This window comes from Rhinopithecus bieti, unplaced genomic scaffold (genome assembly GCF_001698545.2).
Source record: "Rhinopithecus bieti isolate Rb0 unplaced genomic scaffold, ASM169854v2 scaffold_70516, whole genome shotgun sequence".
NCBI classification, from domain to species: Eukaryota; Metazoa; Chordata; class Mammalia; order Primates; family Cercopithecidae; genus Rhinopithecus; species Rhinopithecus bieti.
Window position 1 is genome coordinate 335,870 of NW_016826783.1, and position 16,052 is coordinate 351,921.

The 16,052-nt window shown below is 53.2% G+C and overlaps 1 protein-coding gene across 4 annotated transcripts in view; it reads right to left on the reverse strand.

Annotated features, from left to right (window-relative positions):
- Window positions 1-16,052, reverse strand: part of TRPV1 (transient receptor potential cation channel subfamily V member 1) — a 46,447-nt gene that overhangs the window by 13,271 nt on the left and 17,124 nt on the right. For 2 of the 4 annotated variants that reach the window (XM_017863588.1, XM_017863590.1), the window contains exons 2-10: window positions 13,990-14,306; window positions 13,109-13,275; window positions 12,886-13,038; window positions 12,130-12,270; window positions 11,686-11,984; window positions 10,126-10,305; window positions 7,381-7,539; window positions 5,083-5,175; window positions 2,157-2,227 (exon numbers count right to left, since the gene is read on the reverse strand). In XM_017863588.1, coding sequence (XP_017719077.1) covers window positions 2,157-2,227; window positions 5,083-5,175; window positions 7,381-7,539; window positions 10,126-10,305; window positions 11,686-11,984; window positions 12,130-12,270; window positions 12,886-13,038; window positions 13,109-13,275; window positions 13,990-14,306 — 1,580 coding nt within the window. Of the gene's footprint in view, window positions 1-1,489; window positions 1,680-2,156; window positions 2,228-5,082; window positions 5,176-7,380; window positions 7,540-10,125; window positions 10,306-11,685; window positions 11,985-12,129; window positions 12,271-12,885; window positions 13,039-13,108; window positions 13,276-13,989; window positions 14,307-16,052 lie in introns of those variants that run through there. The other 2 variants (XM_017863591.1, XM_017863589.1) reach the window with 2 other exon arrangements.

The window sequence follows — 16,052 nt, forward strand, 5'->3', positions numbered from 1 at the left end:
GAGGGAGGGAAGGAAGGAAGGAAGGAAGGAAGGAAGGAAGGAAGGAAGGAAGGAAGGAAGGAAGGAAGGAAGGAAGGAAGGACATAAAAGGATATATAGTGGCCAGGCGTGGTGGCTCACACCTGTAATCCCAGCACTTTGAGAGGTTGAGACGGGCAGATCACTTGAGGTCAGGAACTCGAGACCAGCCTGGCTAACACAGTGAAACCCTGTCTCTACTAAAAATACAAAAATTAGCTGGGCAAGGTGCACACCTCTAATCCCAGCTACTGGGGACGCTGAGATAGGAGAATCGCAATACTATGTAGAACACTGTTTCTATTAGGCAGGTAAATCAGTGTGTGCTAAACCTACAGACCTTGCCTCTTGAGTTTGCCTTTCAGGCTAAAGTATAGGTATCTCAAGATTAGGGGGAAAACAGAGGAAAATAACCCATTCTACCAAAAAGGTGCTTGCACTCCTATGTTTATCAAAGCACTATTCACACAATAGCAAAGCATGGAATCAATCCAGGTGCCCATCCATGGATAATCAAAATGTGGTACATATATACCGTGGAATACTATGCAGCCATAAAAAAGAATGAGATCATGTCCTTTGCAGCAACATGGATGCAGCTGGAGGCCATTATCCTAAGCAAATTAACACAGAAACAGAAAACCAAACCCCACGTGTCCTCACTTATATGTGGAGCAAAACACTGGGTGCCCACAGGCACAAAGACGGGAACAGTAAACACTGAGGATTCCAAAAGCGGGGCAGCCGGGAGGGGGACCAGGGTTGAAGAACTACCCATCAGGTACTATGTTCACTACTTGGGTGACCAGATCATTAAACCCCCAGACCTCAGCATCATACACTATACCTACCTAATAAACCCGCACATGTACCCCCAAATCTAAATTCTTTTAAAAAATTAAAATACAAAAGTGTACCTTTCATGATCATGTAAAATAAAGCTGATTCTAGTTTTACTTGCCCAAAAAAAAAAAAAAAAAAAAAGAGATGGGGTGAAAGGGTGGGATTTGTGAGTCCTACGGACAAGCTAGCTGCAAGAGATTCAAAATCATTCCTTGCTCTTCCAGGAAGGAAGAGATCAGGACGGGGCTGTGAGCGGAGATCCCATTCCGGAAGGTCCTCGGCACATACTGGGGCTTGAGGCTCTGGCTTACTTTCTGAAGGAAGGAGGTTCCCTGCCACTTCCGCACTGTTCCATTAATTTATTTAGAGATGGTATCTTGCTCTGTTACCTAGGCCGGAGTGCAATGGCACGATCTTGGCTCACTGCAACCTCTGTCTCCCGAGTTCAAACAATTCTCCCACCTCAGCCTCCTGGGTAGCTGGGATTACAGGTGCGTACCACCACGCCCAGCTCATTTTTGTATTTTTAGTAGAGACGGGCTTTCACCATGTTGGCCAGGCTGGTCTTGAACTCCTGACCTCAAATGATCTGCCCTCCTCAGCCTCCCAAAGTGCAGGGATGACAGGCATGAGCCGCCGTGCCCGGCTATCCACACTGTTCTATAACTGTGCTTTCACTCATCTGCCTCCTCCTAAAGCAGTGGTTCTCAACCAGGAGTGATTCTGGCACCACCCCCGAAACAAGTGAGGGGCCTTTGGCTGTATCTGGAGATGTTCTTGATTGTCAAGACTGGGGGTTGGGGAAGAGCTCCAGGCATCTGCGAGTAGAGACCAGTGATGCTGCTAAATATTCTACAATGCACGGGGCAGTCCCACCCCCCACCACAACTAAACACTATCCAGTCCAAAGAAGCAAAAGTGCCAAGGTTGCAGAACCCCCCGTTAAAGACAGGAAACTTCCTAAAGGCGGGCACCATGTCTGCTTCATCCAGTATTCCAGGGCCAACCCCGTGAACGGCCGATGGATGGACAATGAGTGGGAAGGTGAACCAGGGCACATGTCACTTGGACTGTAAGCCACGGCACGGTTGCTCCATCCCTGGCCCCTGGCACAGAGCAGGCCCTCAGTATTCATTCATGCCCCAAGTATGTATTGAGTGCCTTCCGTCCCTCCCTCAGCATGTTCACTGAGGTCCCACTATGTGGTCCCAGGCCCGGCGTGAGTGAGAGCTCAAGTGAGAACTGATTGCTGTCACCTGGGGCCTGGACTGGGAATGAGTCAAAGTGTCACTTACAAAAGCATCTCACTGTAGCTGTCCACAAACAGGGTCTTCATCGACGGCCGCCTCTGCAGGAAATACTGAATCTGCAGGTAAACAGAGAGAGTAAGATCCCAGGCAATGCTCGATGTGGCTAAATGGTGAGCGTTCAGATGCTTCCTAAACGGCACCACGATGAGGTGGCCGAATGTGTGAAAGCAGAGATTGTGAAAAGAGCAGAACAGCATGGGTCAGGCCAATGGGGTAACACTAGGTGGCCCAGTCAGTAGAGATTGTTAAAAATACATGGTGGAAGCTAGGTGCGATGGCTCATGCCTGTCATCCCAGCACTTTGGGATGCCAAGGCGGGTGGATCACCTGATGTCAGGAGTTTGAAACCAGCCTGGCCAACATGGTGAAACCCCGTCTCTACTAAAAATACAAAACAATCAGCTGGGTGCAGTGGCACATGCCTGTAATCCCAGCTACTCATGGGGCTGAGGCAGGAAAATTGCTTGAACCCGGGAGGCAGAGGTTGCAGTGAGCCAAGCTGGTGCCACTGCACTCCAGCCTGGGTGACAGCGAGACTCTGTCTCAAAAAAAAAAAAAATTACACAGTGGATTTACAACCATACTCAGAAGTACAGACAGGAAGGAAAATCATCAAAATGTTATCAGTTGCCGTAATGAATTCAACAAATTGTTTTCTTCTTTCTAATTGGCGCTTTTTCCTAATTTTTTTTTTTTAAGAGATCAGAGTCTCACTACGTTGCCCAAGCTGGTCTCAAACTCCTGGCCTCAGCCTCCCAAGTAACTGGGATTACAAGCATGAGCCACTTTTTTCTTAATTTTTCACATGCCGAGCATACTTTTTTCTTAAATTTAAGTAAGCGTTAAAATAAAAATTCTTGTAACAAGCCGCCACTGTCAGCCGGGAGTCCTGTGCAAGACACCCCCACACTTCTGCTCCCTCCCCCAGGCCAATCTTGCTTTTGCCACTCCAGCCACACTTGCTACTGTGGCATTGTACTTTACTGTAATGTAAACCATGAGTGTGAAAAGAAAGACAGTTGTCTCTGTGAAGACAAAGTTCAATGACAGAACAATTCCATAAAGGTGAGTAACTTAAAAAAAAATTGGGTAGAGCTTACACCAAAAAAGCCTGGGTGATAAAACTCACAATCGAAGGCCGGCCGCGGTGGCCCAAGCCTGTAATCCCAGCACTTTGGGAGGCCAAGGCGGGCAGATCACAAGGTCAGGAGATCAAGACCATCCTGGCTAACATGGTGAAACCCAGTCTCTACTAAAAATACAAAAATTAGCTGGGTGCCGTGGCACACACCTGTAGTTCCAGCTACTTGGGAGGCTGAGGCAGGAGAATCACTTGAACACAGCTTAACGCAGGAAGCCAGAGGTTGCAGTGAGCCAAGATCGACACTGCACTCCTGCCTGGGCAACAGTCGAGACTTCATCCAGAAAAAAAAAAAAAAAAAAAAAAAAAATCATAATGGGGGCCGGGCCACCAGTGGCCACGCCTGCAACCCAGCATGGGGAGGTCCTGAGGCAAGCAGATTCACGAGGCAGGAGATCGAGACCATTCTGGCTAACATGGTGAAACTCCGTCTCTACTAAAAATAAGCAAAAAATTAGCGCGGTGTGTGGTGGGCGCCGTAACCCAGCTACTCGGGAGCCTGAGGCAGGAGAATGGGCGTGAACCCTGGAGGCGGAGCTGCGTGACGCAAGATGCACCACTGCACTCCCCAGCCTGAGAGCGACAGAGCGAGACTCCGTCCAAAAAAAAAAAAAAATCACAGTGGAACCTGGGCCATAAGTGACGACTTCCTGTAGTCCGCACTCCAGAGGGCGAGGCGGAGGACACTGAGCCGCAGGAGACAGAGTTGCAGTTAGCGCATGACACCCACTGCACTCAGCCTGGGACAGCAGCAAGACCCCATCTATAAAAATTAAATTTAAAATACTACAAGAGTTTTGGGGTCAAAATAAAAAACGCCCCAACAAATTCAATTCTTGAAAAAATTTCTACATTCAGACTTTTTGTATGCATATAAGTTCTCACTCCCTCTTTAAAAAAGCTGAAACTCAAAATCTTAGAATAGAAACATGTTTTTCCAAGAAAGGATGACATAAAATCTGAAACAGTGAGTCCACATTCAAAGAAAAGATTACTCCTGCATTTAAAAAAAAAAAAAATGGCCAAGGATTGAACATATTTGAGTTTCCAGTAAAAAATAAGACAATTCCTTGCTGGTGCAATGGCTCACACCTGTAATCCCAGCACTTTGGGAAGCTGAGACAGGCAGATCACCTGAGGTCAGGAGTTCGAGACCAGCCTGGCCAACATGGTGAAATCCCGTCTCTACTAAAAATACAAAAAAATTAGCCAGGCATGGTGGCAGGTGCCTGTAATCCCAGCTACTTGGGAGACTGAGGCAGGAGAATTGCTTGAACTCAAGAGGCAGGGGTTGCAGTGAGCCAACATCGCACCACTGGCCTCCAGTCTGGACAACAAAGTGAAACTCCATCTCAAAAAACCAACCAAACAAACAAACAAAGATTCCAGTATGCATAGAGATTTCCTTCATTGTTCAGAGCTTTAACAGACTGGTTTCATTAATTAGACAACTACCAGTCATGATCCTATCACTTAAGAGGCCTCCACTCTACCCCTGTAATTAAATATTCCATCCCGTGGAGTGGCTGGAGTGTCTATTTTCAGGCTTGCCAGCCTTGGGCCTGTGGAGATGCCCTGAGCACCCTCCTGCCCCCTCAGGGACTGACTGAAAGGCTCTCAGCCTCACCTCTGCATCTCTCAGCTCCCCAAGCGGGGCCATTATGTGTCTGATGAATAAAAAAGTGAGTGAGTGAGTGAATGAGTGAGGGATTCGCTTGGCTTTTTGTTTTGGTGATAATGGAAACTCACAACGTGGGAAGGAATGCTTACCCCTCGAAAAAAGAAGTAGACTCCTCCTAACACAGACAGGATCTCTCCAGTAACTCGGAAATAGTCTTCAGTTTTTTCCATCTTAAAGGGAGGCTGTGAGATGCAGAGAAGTTGGTAACTCTGTTTACTCATTCATTCATTCAACCAACATTGACCAGGTACCAAGTCCTGTGATGAAGACATAGCCCCTGCCCAGGAAGCACGGCCTCCATCAGGGGAAGGACACACAAAGACAGTGTGTTATTAGGGGAGCGCCCGCAAGGAGGCCCCTCTGTAGGCCTGATTCCCCAAAGTGGCAGCCTGCAGGTGCCAAGCGGAGCATCTTACAATGCTGTGCTGCCTCCCAGGCAATGTCCTGGCAGGCCCGGAGCTCCTCCTGGCTGGGAGCCGAGTGACGGACAGCAGGGTGATGGACAGGTGGAGGCAGTCTCATGGACCCCAAGCCATACACATCCCACTGTCACCCCAGACCAAGGCCAGTCTCCCACGAGTGTCAGGGACTCCCACTGACCATGGAGTGAGAGACTGTGCCACACATACTTAAGGGTGTCACTCTTGTGTTTCAGTTGCCATTTCTTGGAGTGGTTCACCATCCATATTTCCTAAGCACTAGTTCATTAGCTTGCCTTACTAGCACATCTTTCTCTTAAAAGGAAGTCACTGGCTGGGTGCGGTGGCTCCCTCCTATAATCCCAGCACTTTGGGAGGCTGAGGCAGGCGGATCACCTGAGGTCAAGAGTTCGAGACCAGCCTGACCAACATGGAGAAACCCCATCTCTACTAAAAATATAAAATTAGCCAGGCGTGGCGGCGCATGGCTCTAATCCCAGCTACTTGGGAGACTGAGACAGCAGAATCATTTGAACCCCGGAGCCAGAGGTTGCTGTGAGCTGAGATGGTGCCACTGCACTCCAGCCTGGGCAACAGAGCGAGACTCCGTCTCAAAAAAAAAAAAGGAAGTCCTTATGTGGCCTTAATAGGTGGACAGAAATAGGGTTTCATGCAATGATGAAGTTGAGTTTTTAAAGTAAATGTACAGCCAGCCAGACATGGTGGCTCATACCTGTAATCCCAGCACTTTGGGAGGCCAAGGCAGGCAGATCACTTGAGGTCAGGAGTTCAAGACTAGCCTGGCCAATATGGTGAAACCCCATCTCTACTAAAAATATAAACATTAGCTGGGCATGTTGGTGGGCACCTGTGGTCCCAGCCACTCAGGAGGCTGAGGCAGGAGAATTGCTTGAACCCAGGAGGTGGAGGTTGCAGTGAGCTGAGATTACGCCACTGCACTCCAGCCTGGGTGATAGAGCAAGACTCTGTTTCAAAAAAAAAAAACAACTTAAATAAATAAGTAAATTTGTAAGGTGCCCTGGAAACAAAGGCAGCAAATTCAGTGCCCTGGGTATCGGATGTGAAGGACTAAGTCCAGAAGTTCAATGAAGTCTTGGTCTCGGCAGAGGAAAAAGTCTGGTCTTAGGCTGATTTGATGGATGGCCCAGGGCCTGGCACAGAGGTGCTCAAAAGTCTAAATCCAGGGAACAAATAATGAGCAAGTGAGTGAAAAAAAGAGGGCAGGCAAGCAGGATGACGGTGGGCTCTGGGCTTACACTAGCCCACATCCCTAGGGACCCCCAGGCCAGGGGTGAGTCCTGTCCCAAGCCCAAATTCCTGCATAATTTCTTTCTTTTTTTTTTTTTTGAGACAGAGTTTCACTCTTGTTGACCAGGCTGGACTGCAGTGGTACCATCTCAGCTCACCACAACCTCCGCCTCCCGGGTTCAAGCAATTCTCCTGCCTCAGCCTCCTGAGTAGCTGGGATTACAGGCATGCTCCACCACGTCCGGCTAATTTTGTATTTTCAGTAGAGACGGGGTTTCACCATGTTGGTCAGGCTGGTCTCGAACTCCCAACCTCTGGTGATCCACCCACCTCAGCCTCCCAAAGTGCTGGGATTACAGGCATGAGCCACCGCGCCCGGCCCCTGCATGCTTTCTAACCAAGTACACCCAGTCTGTGATCAGGGACCTGAGTCACCACACACTCAGTCCCACAGGACCTCAAGGCTAAAGGAGAGGGACTAAGAAGCAGGAAGGGGGTGGGTCTCCCGTACAGCCTGAGGCAGGGAAGATGGGCGCAAGGATACAAGGTTCTCCAGATTCTCCATCCATCGCTCCAGCAAGCCAGGAAGGAGTCCGGGGCAGAGCTTGGGCCTGGGGTGGGGGAGGTCTCCCCGGAATGTCCACACCCCTTCCCCACCAGCCGCACCCCTGCCCACGAGGCCTGAGCCTCTGGCCGCACCAAGCCATCCACAGGCCTGTAGTAGGCAGCCATGGTGAAGATGATCATGTACAAGCAGTAGACCAAGAAGTTGAAGTAGAAGGTGCGCTTGACGAATCTGTCCCACTTGTCCTGCAGAAGTCGGTTCAGCGGCTCCACCAAGAGCATGTCGTGGCGATTCTAGGGGGAGCAGAGAGAAGTGAGGCTCCTTCCTGCAGCAAGAACTCCTTGCACACCCACACCAGCCCCTGGCACTCCTCACAGCCACATGGGCCGCACAATCCTCAGCTCAGGGAGCAGGTGAGACTCACGCGAGGTCTGCCCCAGCCGGCAGCCAGAGCCTGGGGCTGGTCCCAGCACTGCTACGGAGGGACCCCCCTTCTTGGCCTTGGTGTTCCCAAAGGTGCAGTGAATGGGGTGAGACTGGACAAGCTCTGAGAACTCCCTTAATGGCCCACAGCACCGCCCAACAGTCTATGCCCATTGTGTCTAATAACTCACTCCCGAGAGCCCACAGGAATGGGAAGTAGTTGGCTTGGGCAGAGCCTGGGCACGAGGGGCTGAGGGCAGGCAGGAAAGAGCTTCTGGGTCCTGACTTCTCACGTTTCCAGCCCTGGGTCAGGCAGGGAACTGGGAGGCCCTTCCTGCAGCAGGAGGGCCCAGGGCCTCATGCCATCTTTACAAGTATGCTTCGGGGCAAATGTCTCCTATCCAAAGATTTTGATAAAGTTTAAATAGGCCGGGAGTGGTGGCTCACGCCTGTAATCCCAACCCTTTGGGAGGCCAAGGCAGGTAGATCACCTGAGGTCAGGAGTTCAAGACCAGCTTGGCCAACATGGTGAAACCCCCTCTCTACAAAAATACAAGAATTAGCCGGGCGTGGTGGCGGGTGCCTGTAATCCCAGCTACTTGGGAGGCTGAGGCGGGAGAACTGCTTGAACCCCAGGAGGCAGAGGTTGCAGTGAGCTGAGCTCACGCCACTGCACTCCAGCCTGGGTGACAGAGCAAGACTTTGTCTCAAAATATAAAATGAAATAAAATAAAAATAAGTTCAAGTATCCCTGAGACGGATGAGTCAAAATGAGATCATCCCAGCCTCCCTCAGGCCAACGAGTACAATCCCCAGCCCAAGCTTAAGCTCCCTCAAAGAGGTTCCCGATCAGTGTCTTCTTGAATACCTTTGGGGATGGGAAACTCCTTACTGCCTCAAGAGGCCTGTGGAAAGTCACTGACTGTAGGGAATACCTCTTCTTTGGTCTTCTCTACTTTCTACTGGTGGTCCTTGTTCTGCCCTAGGGTCCCCAGAACAAGTCCATACTCCTTGTCCCCGAAGCCTTCAGAGACATGAAGATGCCAGTGGTGGTCCCAGAGCCTCTCCCCCAGGTCAAATACTGCAGTCCTTTTTGAGGTCACCTCCTATCTGGACCACTCCTCTGGGAACACTTGTATCCAGCACTCTGAGTTGGAGGCTCAGGTTCAGCATGGCAGGCCAGGTGGGGCAGAGCAGACCAGGCCTCTCCCAGCCCCAGACTCTGCTCCTATAAATGCAACGTCTGGCCTGTGAGACATCATGGAAGCTCTTCACTGCTGATGGCACGGACTCCAGCCCCCGAGTCTGCCTTGGGAGCTCAGAGCATCACCTTAGAAAGAAGGGACCGGTAAGGTGGCCTTTCCAAACAGCATGGCAGGATGGATTACCCAAAAGTAACACTGAGACAGTCATCTGGAGCCAAAATATTTAAGTGAGATGCCTACTTCACACCTACACAAAAATCAATTCTTGGCCTGGCGCAGTGGTTCACACCGGTAATCCCAGCACTTTGGGAAGCCAGGGAGGTTGGACCACCTGAGATCAGGAGTTCGAGACCAGCCTGACCAACATGGAGAAACCCTGTCTCTACTAAATACAAAAAATTAGCCAGGCATGGTGGCACATGCCTGGAATCCCAGCTACTTGGGATTCAAGGAGAATCGCTTGAACCAGAGAGACGGAGGTTGCAGTGACTCGGGATGACACCATTGCACTCCAGCCTGGTCAACAACAGCGAAACTTCGTCTCAAAAAAAAAAAAAAAAGAAAAGGAAAATCTACAAGCCCTGCCATCAAGTGAGAAAAAAAAAAAATGGTTGTTGTACATTGCATATACTCTGATCCCGTTTATGTAAACAAAATGAAACTGTACATTTTAGGCTGGGCGCAGTGGCTCATGCCTGTAATCCCAGAACTTTGGGAGACCAAGGCGGGCGGATCACCAGAGGTCGGGAGTTCGAGACCAGCTTGACCAACATGGAGAAACCCCATCTCTGCTAAAAATACAAAATTAGCCAGGTGTGGTGGCGCATGCCTATAGTTCTGGCTACTCGGGAGGCTGAGGCAGGAGAATCGCTTGAAAACCCAGGAGGCGGAGGTTGCGGTAAACTGAGATCGCGCCATTGCACTCCAGCCTGGGCAACAAGAGCGAAACTCTGTCTCAAAAGAAAAGAAAAGAAAAGAAAAGAAACTGTATATTTTACACAGTATAAAAGGAGGGACTTTTGTCTATGTACCTCTGAAATGTTTCTGTTTTTACAGGATGATAATCGTGTATGGTTGCTATGCTTAGGGAAAATTCAGTGGGCATGAATGGGGACATGAGGCTGCAGGGCCTGGGCCCCGGGCAGCAGGCTTTCCCTCATGAGAAGCCAGGTGGAGCTGGACCAGGGACTGGGATTGGGGCTGGGGTGCAGAGGCCCTGAGGCCCTCCCTGGCTGTGCCCCAGCCACTCACAGGGGTCTCGCTGCTGCTATAGGCGATCACCTCCAGCACTGAGTTCTTCTCGCAGGTGTCGATGCAAGACAGGTCGTACAGCGAGGAGTGCACCGGCCCATAGGCCCACTCAGTGAACTTCCTGGACAGGTGCCTGCACTCGGGCTCCTGGATCTCCCTCTGGAGAATATAGGCCAAGACCTGCCACCAGGGATCAAGAGCCCATCAGAGGCCAGCCCCAGGCTCAGCCTCAGACAGCACCCCAACAACCAGCTCTGCTTCCCAGTCCAGCTAGTGGCCTCACACAAGCCCCAGGCGAGTCCCCACCCACTCCTGACCACCATCAAGATTAACCAGTCGGCCAGGCGCAGGTGGCTCACGCCACCTGTAATCGCAGCACTTTGGGAGGCTGAGGCAGGTGGATCACCTGAGGTCAGGAGTTCGAGACCAGCCTGGCCAACATGGCAAAATCCTGTTTCTACTGAAAATACAAAAAAAATTAGCCAGGTATGGTGGCGTGTGCCTGTAATTCCAGCTACTTGGGAGGCTGAGGCAGGAGAATCACTTGAACCTGGGAGGCAGAGGTTGCAGTGAGCCAAGATTGTGCCACTGCACTCCAGCCTGGGCAACAAGAGCGAAACCCCATCTCAGAAACAAACAAAAAAAAAGGTCAACCAGCCAGCTGCCTCAGATACTACCTGTACCATATCAGGTCCACCATCACCTCACAGCGAGGTCCCAACTCTACCATTTCACCATGAAAGACAGTGGTGGTCCATTCTCAATAACTTCAAGCCAGAAAGAAATAAAGAGAATGCAAGAAATGAGTGCCAGATGGGGTGACTCATGCCTGGAATCCCAGCTACTTGGGAGACTGAGGTGGGAGGATCATTTGAGGCCAGGAGCTGGAGGCCTGTCACCAGGAGCCACCAGCCTTGTCACCTAAAGCTCCTGCCTGCCATAGAAAAACACCAACAGCTGTTTTCTTCTTTGTCTTTTTTTTGAGACAGAGTCTTGCTCTGTCACACAGGCTAGAGTGCAGTGGCGAAATCTCGGTTCACAGCAGCCTCCGCCTCCCAGGTTCAAGCGATTCTCATGCCTCAGCCTCCTGAGTAGCTGGGATTATAGGCACCTGCCACCATGCCTGGCTAATTTTTGTGTATTTAGTAGAGATGACGTTTCACCAGGTTGGTCAGGCTGGTCTCGAACTCCTAGCCTCAGGTGATCCACCCACGTTGGCCTTCCAAAGTGCTGCGATTACAAGCATGAGTCACCGTGCCCGGCCCAACAGCTTTTCTTCTGTTGCACCCTAGGCGGTCCCACCTCATGGCCCAGCACCCCACCCCGTGTCTTGATGATACTCAGAGCTAGAAATCCAAAATGGCCACACTGGCCATGCAGCACTCTGCCCTGCGGCTCCCAATTTCTCAGACTTATTCTAACAGCCCTGCAAGCTGGTGTGGCAGAATCAGAGTCCCGCACACACAGATAGTGACGCCAGGCTCCCGCAGTGAGTCAGGCAGTCTTCCCCGACGCCCCTGTCCCCGCACGGCACCAGCTTGAGCCGAAGCCCCCTCCTACCCCGATCTTCCCGGTCCCAGCGGCCAGAGCCAGCGGCGTCATTCCCTTCTTGTTGGTGAGCTCCTCCAGCTTCAGCGTGGGGTGCAGTTTGGCCCCCAGGATCAGAATCTCATTGTACATGCTCGTCACAAACTTGGTGTTGTCGGCCGTGTTGTCGGCCACCTCCACCAGGGCATGCAACACCGTGTTGCCCACCGAGTCCCTGGCGCTGATGTCAGCCGGCTGCCAGGAGTTCTGCAGCAGGAACTTCACGATGCCCAGCTGGTTGGTGCACGCGGCCAGGGACAGGGGCAGTTCACCTGCACGAACACAGGTCCCAGGCGGGCCTCAGGAGTGAGATCCAGCTGGTCCCTGAACCACCAGCCTCCAACTCCCTCTGTCTCTGCCCAAACCTCCCCTTAGCCAAAGCCGAAAAGATCGGGGTCAGCCACATTGTCTCCCTACCGAAGTAGAATCCAGGCCGCCCTTTGGCTTTCTTAAAGAAGTCCCCATTGGCCGCCGCCTGGACGTCTGCTCCATTCTCCACCAGGAGGGTCACCAGGGCCATGTTGCGCCTCTCAATGGCAATGTGCAGCGCTGTCTGGCCTACAGAGGACGTGCACTGTTAGCTTCGTGACCACAGTCCTATGGGGCTGCCGGGACAGGTGCTGGGGAAGGGCTCTGGGCAGGCAGCAGCTGCTGCAGGAGGAACTGGGCAGAAAGTGCCTGGAGGACCCCCTGACTGCAGGAGGCCAGGCCAGGGTCCCCCAAGGGGTCCCAGCAAGGTCCTGAGACAGGAGACCCCTGGAAACAGGAAATAACAGGTTGGAACCCAGAGGAGTCGAAATTGCCCCGGGGGCAAGGAACAGTAGCAGAGAGAAAGGCCGGAGGCTGTGACTTCCAGGGACAGGGACCATCCAGTCAGCAGCGGGAGGCAGGGACATCCCAGGGTCAAGAGAGGAAACATCAGATGGGGGAGGCAGAGACCCCCAGGACCAGGAAAATCAAGCCAGCAGAAGGGGAGGCAGAGACCCCAGGACCAGGAGAAATCAAGCCAGCAGATGGGAAAGGCAGGGACTCCCTAGGATTAGGAGCCACCAAAGCAGTGGCTGGGACAGGGAGTAAGGATCCCAGAGGAGCAAGGAGGCCCAGGGACAACCATGCCCTCCTGGTTCCCAGTGCTGCGGGCTGAGCCATGCCTGGTCCCGCCGCCCTCCTCACCCTTGTAGTAGCTGTCCGTGTAGCTGGCGTTGACAAACTCCTTTAGGCTGCCCGTCTGCCGCGCGATCTCCAGGAGCAGGGGAATGGTGTCGTTCTGCCCGTCATGCAGGTTGAGCATGGCTTTCAGCAGACAGGTCTTCCCTGTCTCAGGGTCTGCAAGACAAAGGGAGGGTCAGGGCAGGCCAGGGCTGGGGCCCTCCCCGGAGCCCAGCGCTGGGGCCACCTTTGAACTCGTTGTCCGTGAGGTGTTTCTTGCTCTTCTGCAGGAAGACCAGCAGGCTCTCCAGATCCTGGCAGTTATTCTGAGCAACGGCTTCAAAGATACTCCTGCGATCATAGAGCCTGAGGGTCTTCTCGGTGCTGGCGGCAACAGAGTCCTGGGACAGCAGCCTGCAGGCCAGAAAACACCCTCGTCTCACACCCTGGCCTCCCCTCGGCCCTGAGGCCTTGGGAGCTTGTCAAGGGAACACGACTAAACTCCAAGGCAAACCAAAAGGGGGAAAAATGATGTAAAAGCTGCCCCTCGGTCTAGGTGACTATCCAGAAAACCAATATAACAGGGACAGTGGGGAGCCTATGTCCCCATTCTGTCCCCACCCTGTCTATAGACACCATCTAGAAAGTCACCCGCCTACTCCCAGACCACTGGCTTCTCTGCCTGCTCAGGAGCTCGGGAGGCAGGAGGCTGGTGGGGACAGAGGAAGCTGGAGGCAGGGGTGTAGACGGCCCCTCTAAGGGAAAAGCTGGCCTCACACTCCCCCAGAAGTCAGCCAGCCTGTGGCCCTCCCTGCCCTGCCTTGCAGCTCACTGGAGCCGTGCTGTGCTCTCTGAAAGCCTCCTGCCCTTGAGCTTCTAGACTTCAAGTCCACGTGTCTGTGGCTGGCAGGCACTGCAGGCGTGGACACCCAGACCCAGCACAGACACCAGCCCCCCTGACTGCGCATCCCACGAGGTCACATGAGGAAGGACGCTGGACCAGACCGCCCCTAAGGCTCTCCAGCCTCCCGGCTTTGTGACATTTAGTCCAGAAGCCAGACCATCCTGTGGCATCTCCATGGCCAGCTGGGCTCCTAGCAGGGAGGGGGTCTCCAGACGCGGACTTACCTGGCACCAGTGGGGCCGTCTCCTGGCCTCTGGATGGTGATAACAGGGCTGACTGTGATGGTCGGGTAGGAGGCCAGCTCACCTTCCTCGTGAGGACAATCTACCAGGAAAGCCTCCTCCGAGTCACCCTTCCCAAACAGCCGGGTGCGGCTCTTGGCCGCGGAGAGCTGGGGCTTGGCTGGAGGTGGCCTGGAGTTAGGGTCTCCATCTAGGGGGTCTGGGCAGGTGTCCTGTTGGATTGGGTCCGCAGCCGCCCCCGAGTCTGTGCTGCTCCATTTCTTCATCCTTGCTGGATCCTCTGCGGCCCGGTGTAAAGCCTGCAGCAGCCACCACGCCGGGGTTGACTCCCAACGTAAGGACTGCTTGTCCTTAGACCCCACCTGCCCTCCTCGCCAAGGGCCCTGTGAAGCAGGGTACCCCAAAACCCCAACTGGCTGCTGCCCCCAGCCCCTAGAACTGAAGTGTTTCCAGGACTGAACCTCTCACCCCAGAAGCCCCAGAGGTGAGCAGGCCTAGCAGCGCCCGGGCAGTCCTGCTGCCACTGACGTCGGCCTGGGAGGGTGGACAGGCCCCCGGCTCAGAGCCACCTGTGGTTCTGGGTTAGACCCATCCCTCCTCCTCTCTGGGCCTCAGGTGCCTCTTCTGCAGAGTGAGGTTGATAACCACCGTGCTGCCTCCCTCCCCACACAGAATAAGGGAAACGGCCGGGGTGGCTGTCATGGACTAAATTCAGGGAGGATCTGTGATGAGGATGGCTCAGCCCAGAAGAGCCAAGCAGACTGTCCCTGGAATAGGGTGAGCAGTAGAGACTGGCACACCCACACTGCACTGCGGGGCCCTGCTGTGCCACGGGTCCACACGCCATCAGCCAGGTGCCTGGCCTGCCTTTGCTCTTCAATTTTGCTGCCACAGCCACTGAGCTTATACGAGATTTTGGATTTTGTGCTTTTGTCATTTTATGAATCAGTATCTGTCAAGCATCCCGGCCTTGAACATTTTGGCTTTTTTTTTTTTTGACAGTATCTCACCCTGTCACCCAGGCTGGAGTGCAATGGGACAATCTCAGCTCAATGCAACCTCCACCTCCCAGGTTCAAGCGATTCTCCTGCCTCAGCCTCCCGAGTAGCTGGGATTACAGGCGTCCACCACCACGCCTGGCTAATGTTTGTATTTTTAGTAGAGACGGGGAATGTTTAGGCAGTAAGTGATTTGGAGCTGGTGGGTCTTCTAGGCCTAAACACCTAGAGATCCGCTGACCACTGGCAGCAGCACGTGTAGTTGGACACATGAGCTGATGCTATTTTCCACTCCCATCCTGCCCCATCCCCAGGCTTCCCTCCCTCTGGCTGGGCATCCCCACTCCCTGGCACCCAGGGCTGGCCCATACATCCCTCCCATGGCCTCTACTCCCATCGGTTCTCCACCTAAGGGCTTTTTCCTCCTTCTACCCTTGCACAAATCCTACCACCTCTCAGATGCTACTTCCCCTCAGGATCCAGCACTGATGCCGCCTCCTCCATGAAGCCCCCAGATCCCTGCCCTGGTCATGCTCCCCGCCATCCTCCACACAGTGGCCCAGCCCATTGACTGTCCATTCCACACAGCCCGCCAGGTGGTCTAGCAATTGCGATCTGTCGCTGATTTCTCTCTCCCGCGCCCTATGACCTCCTCCTGTGCAGGGACCTTGCCTGATCCGTCTCCTTACGAAGAAGCTGTACTGGGCTGTGCACGGTGGCTCACGTCTGTAATCCCAGCACTTTGGGAGGCTGAGGCCAGTGGATCACCTGAGGTCAGGAGTTCGAGACCAGCCTGGCCAACATGGTGAAATCCTGTGTCTACTAAAAAAATACAAAAATTAGGCCGGGCGCGGTGGCTCAAGCCTGTAATCCCAGCACTTTGGGAGGCCGAGACGGGCGGATCACAAGGTCAGGAGATCGAGACCATCCTGGCTAACACGGTGAAACCCCGTCTCTACTAAAAATACAAAAACTAGCCGGGCGAGGTGGTGGGCGCCTGTAGTCCCAGCTACTCGGGAGGCTGAGGCAGGAGAATGGCGTAAACCC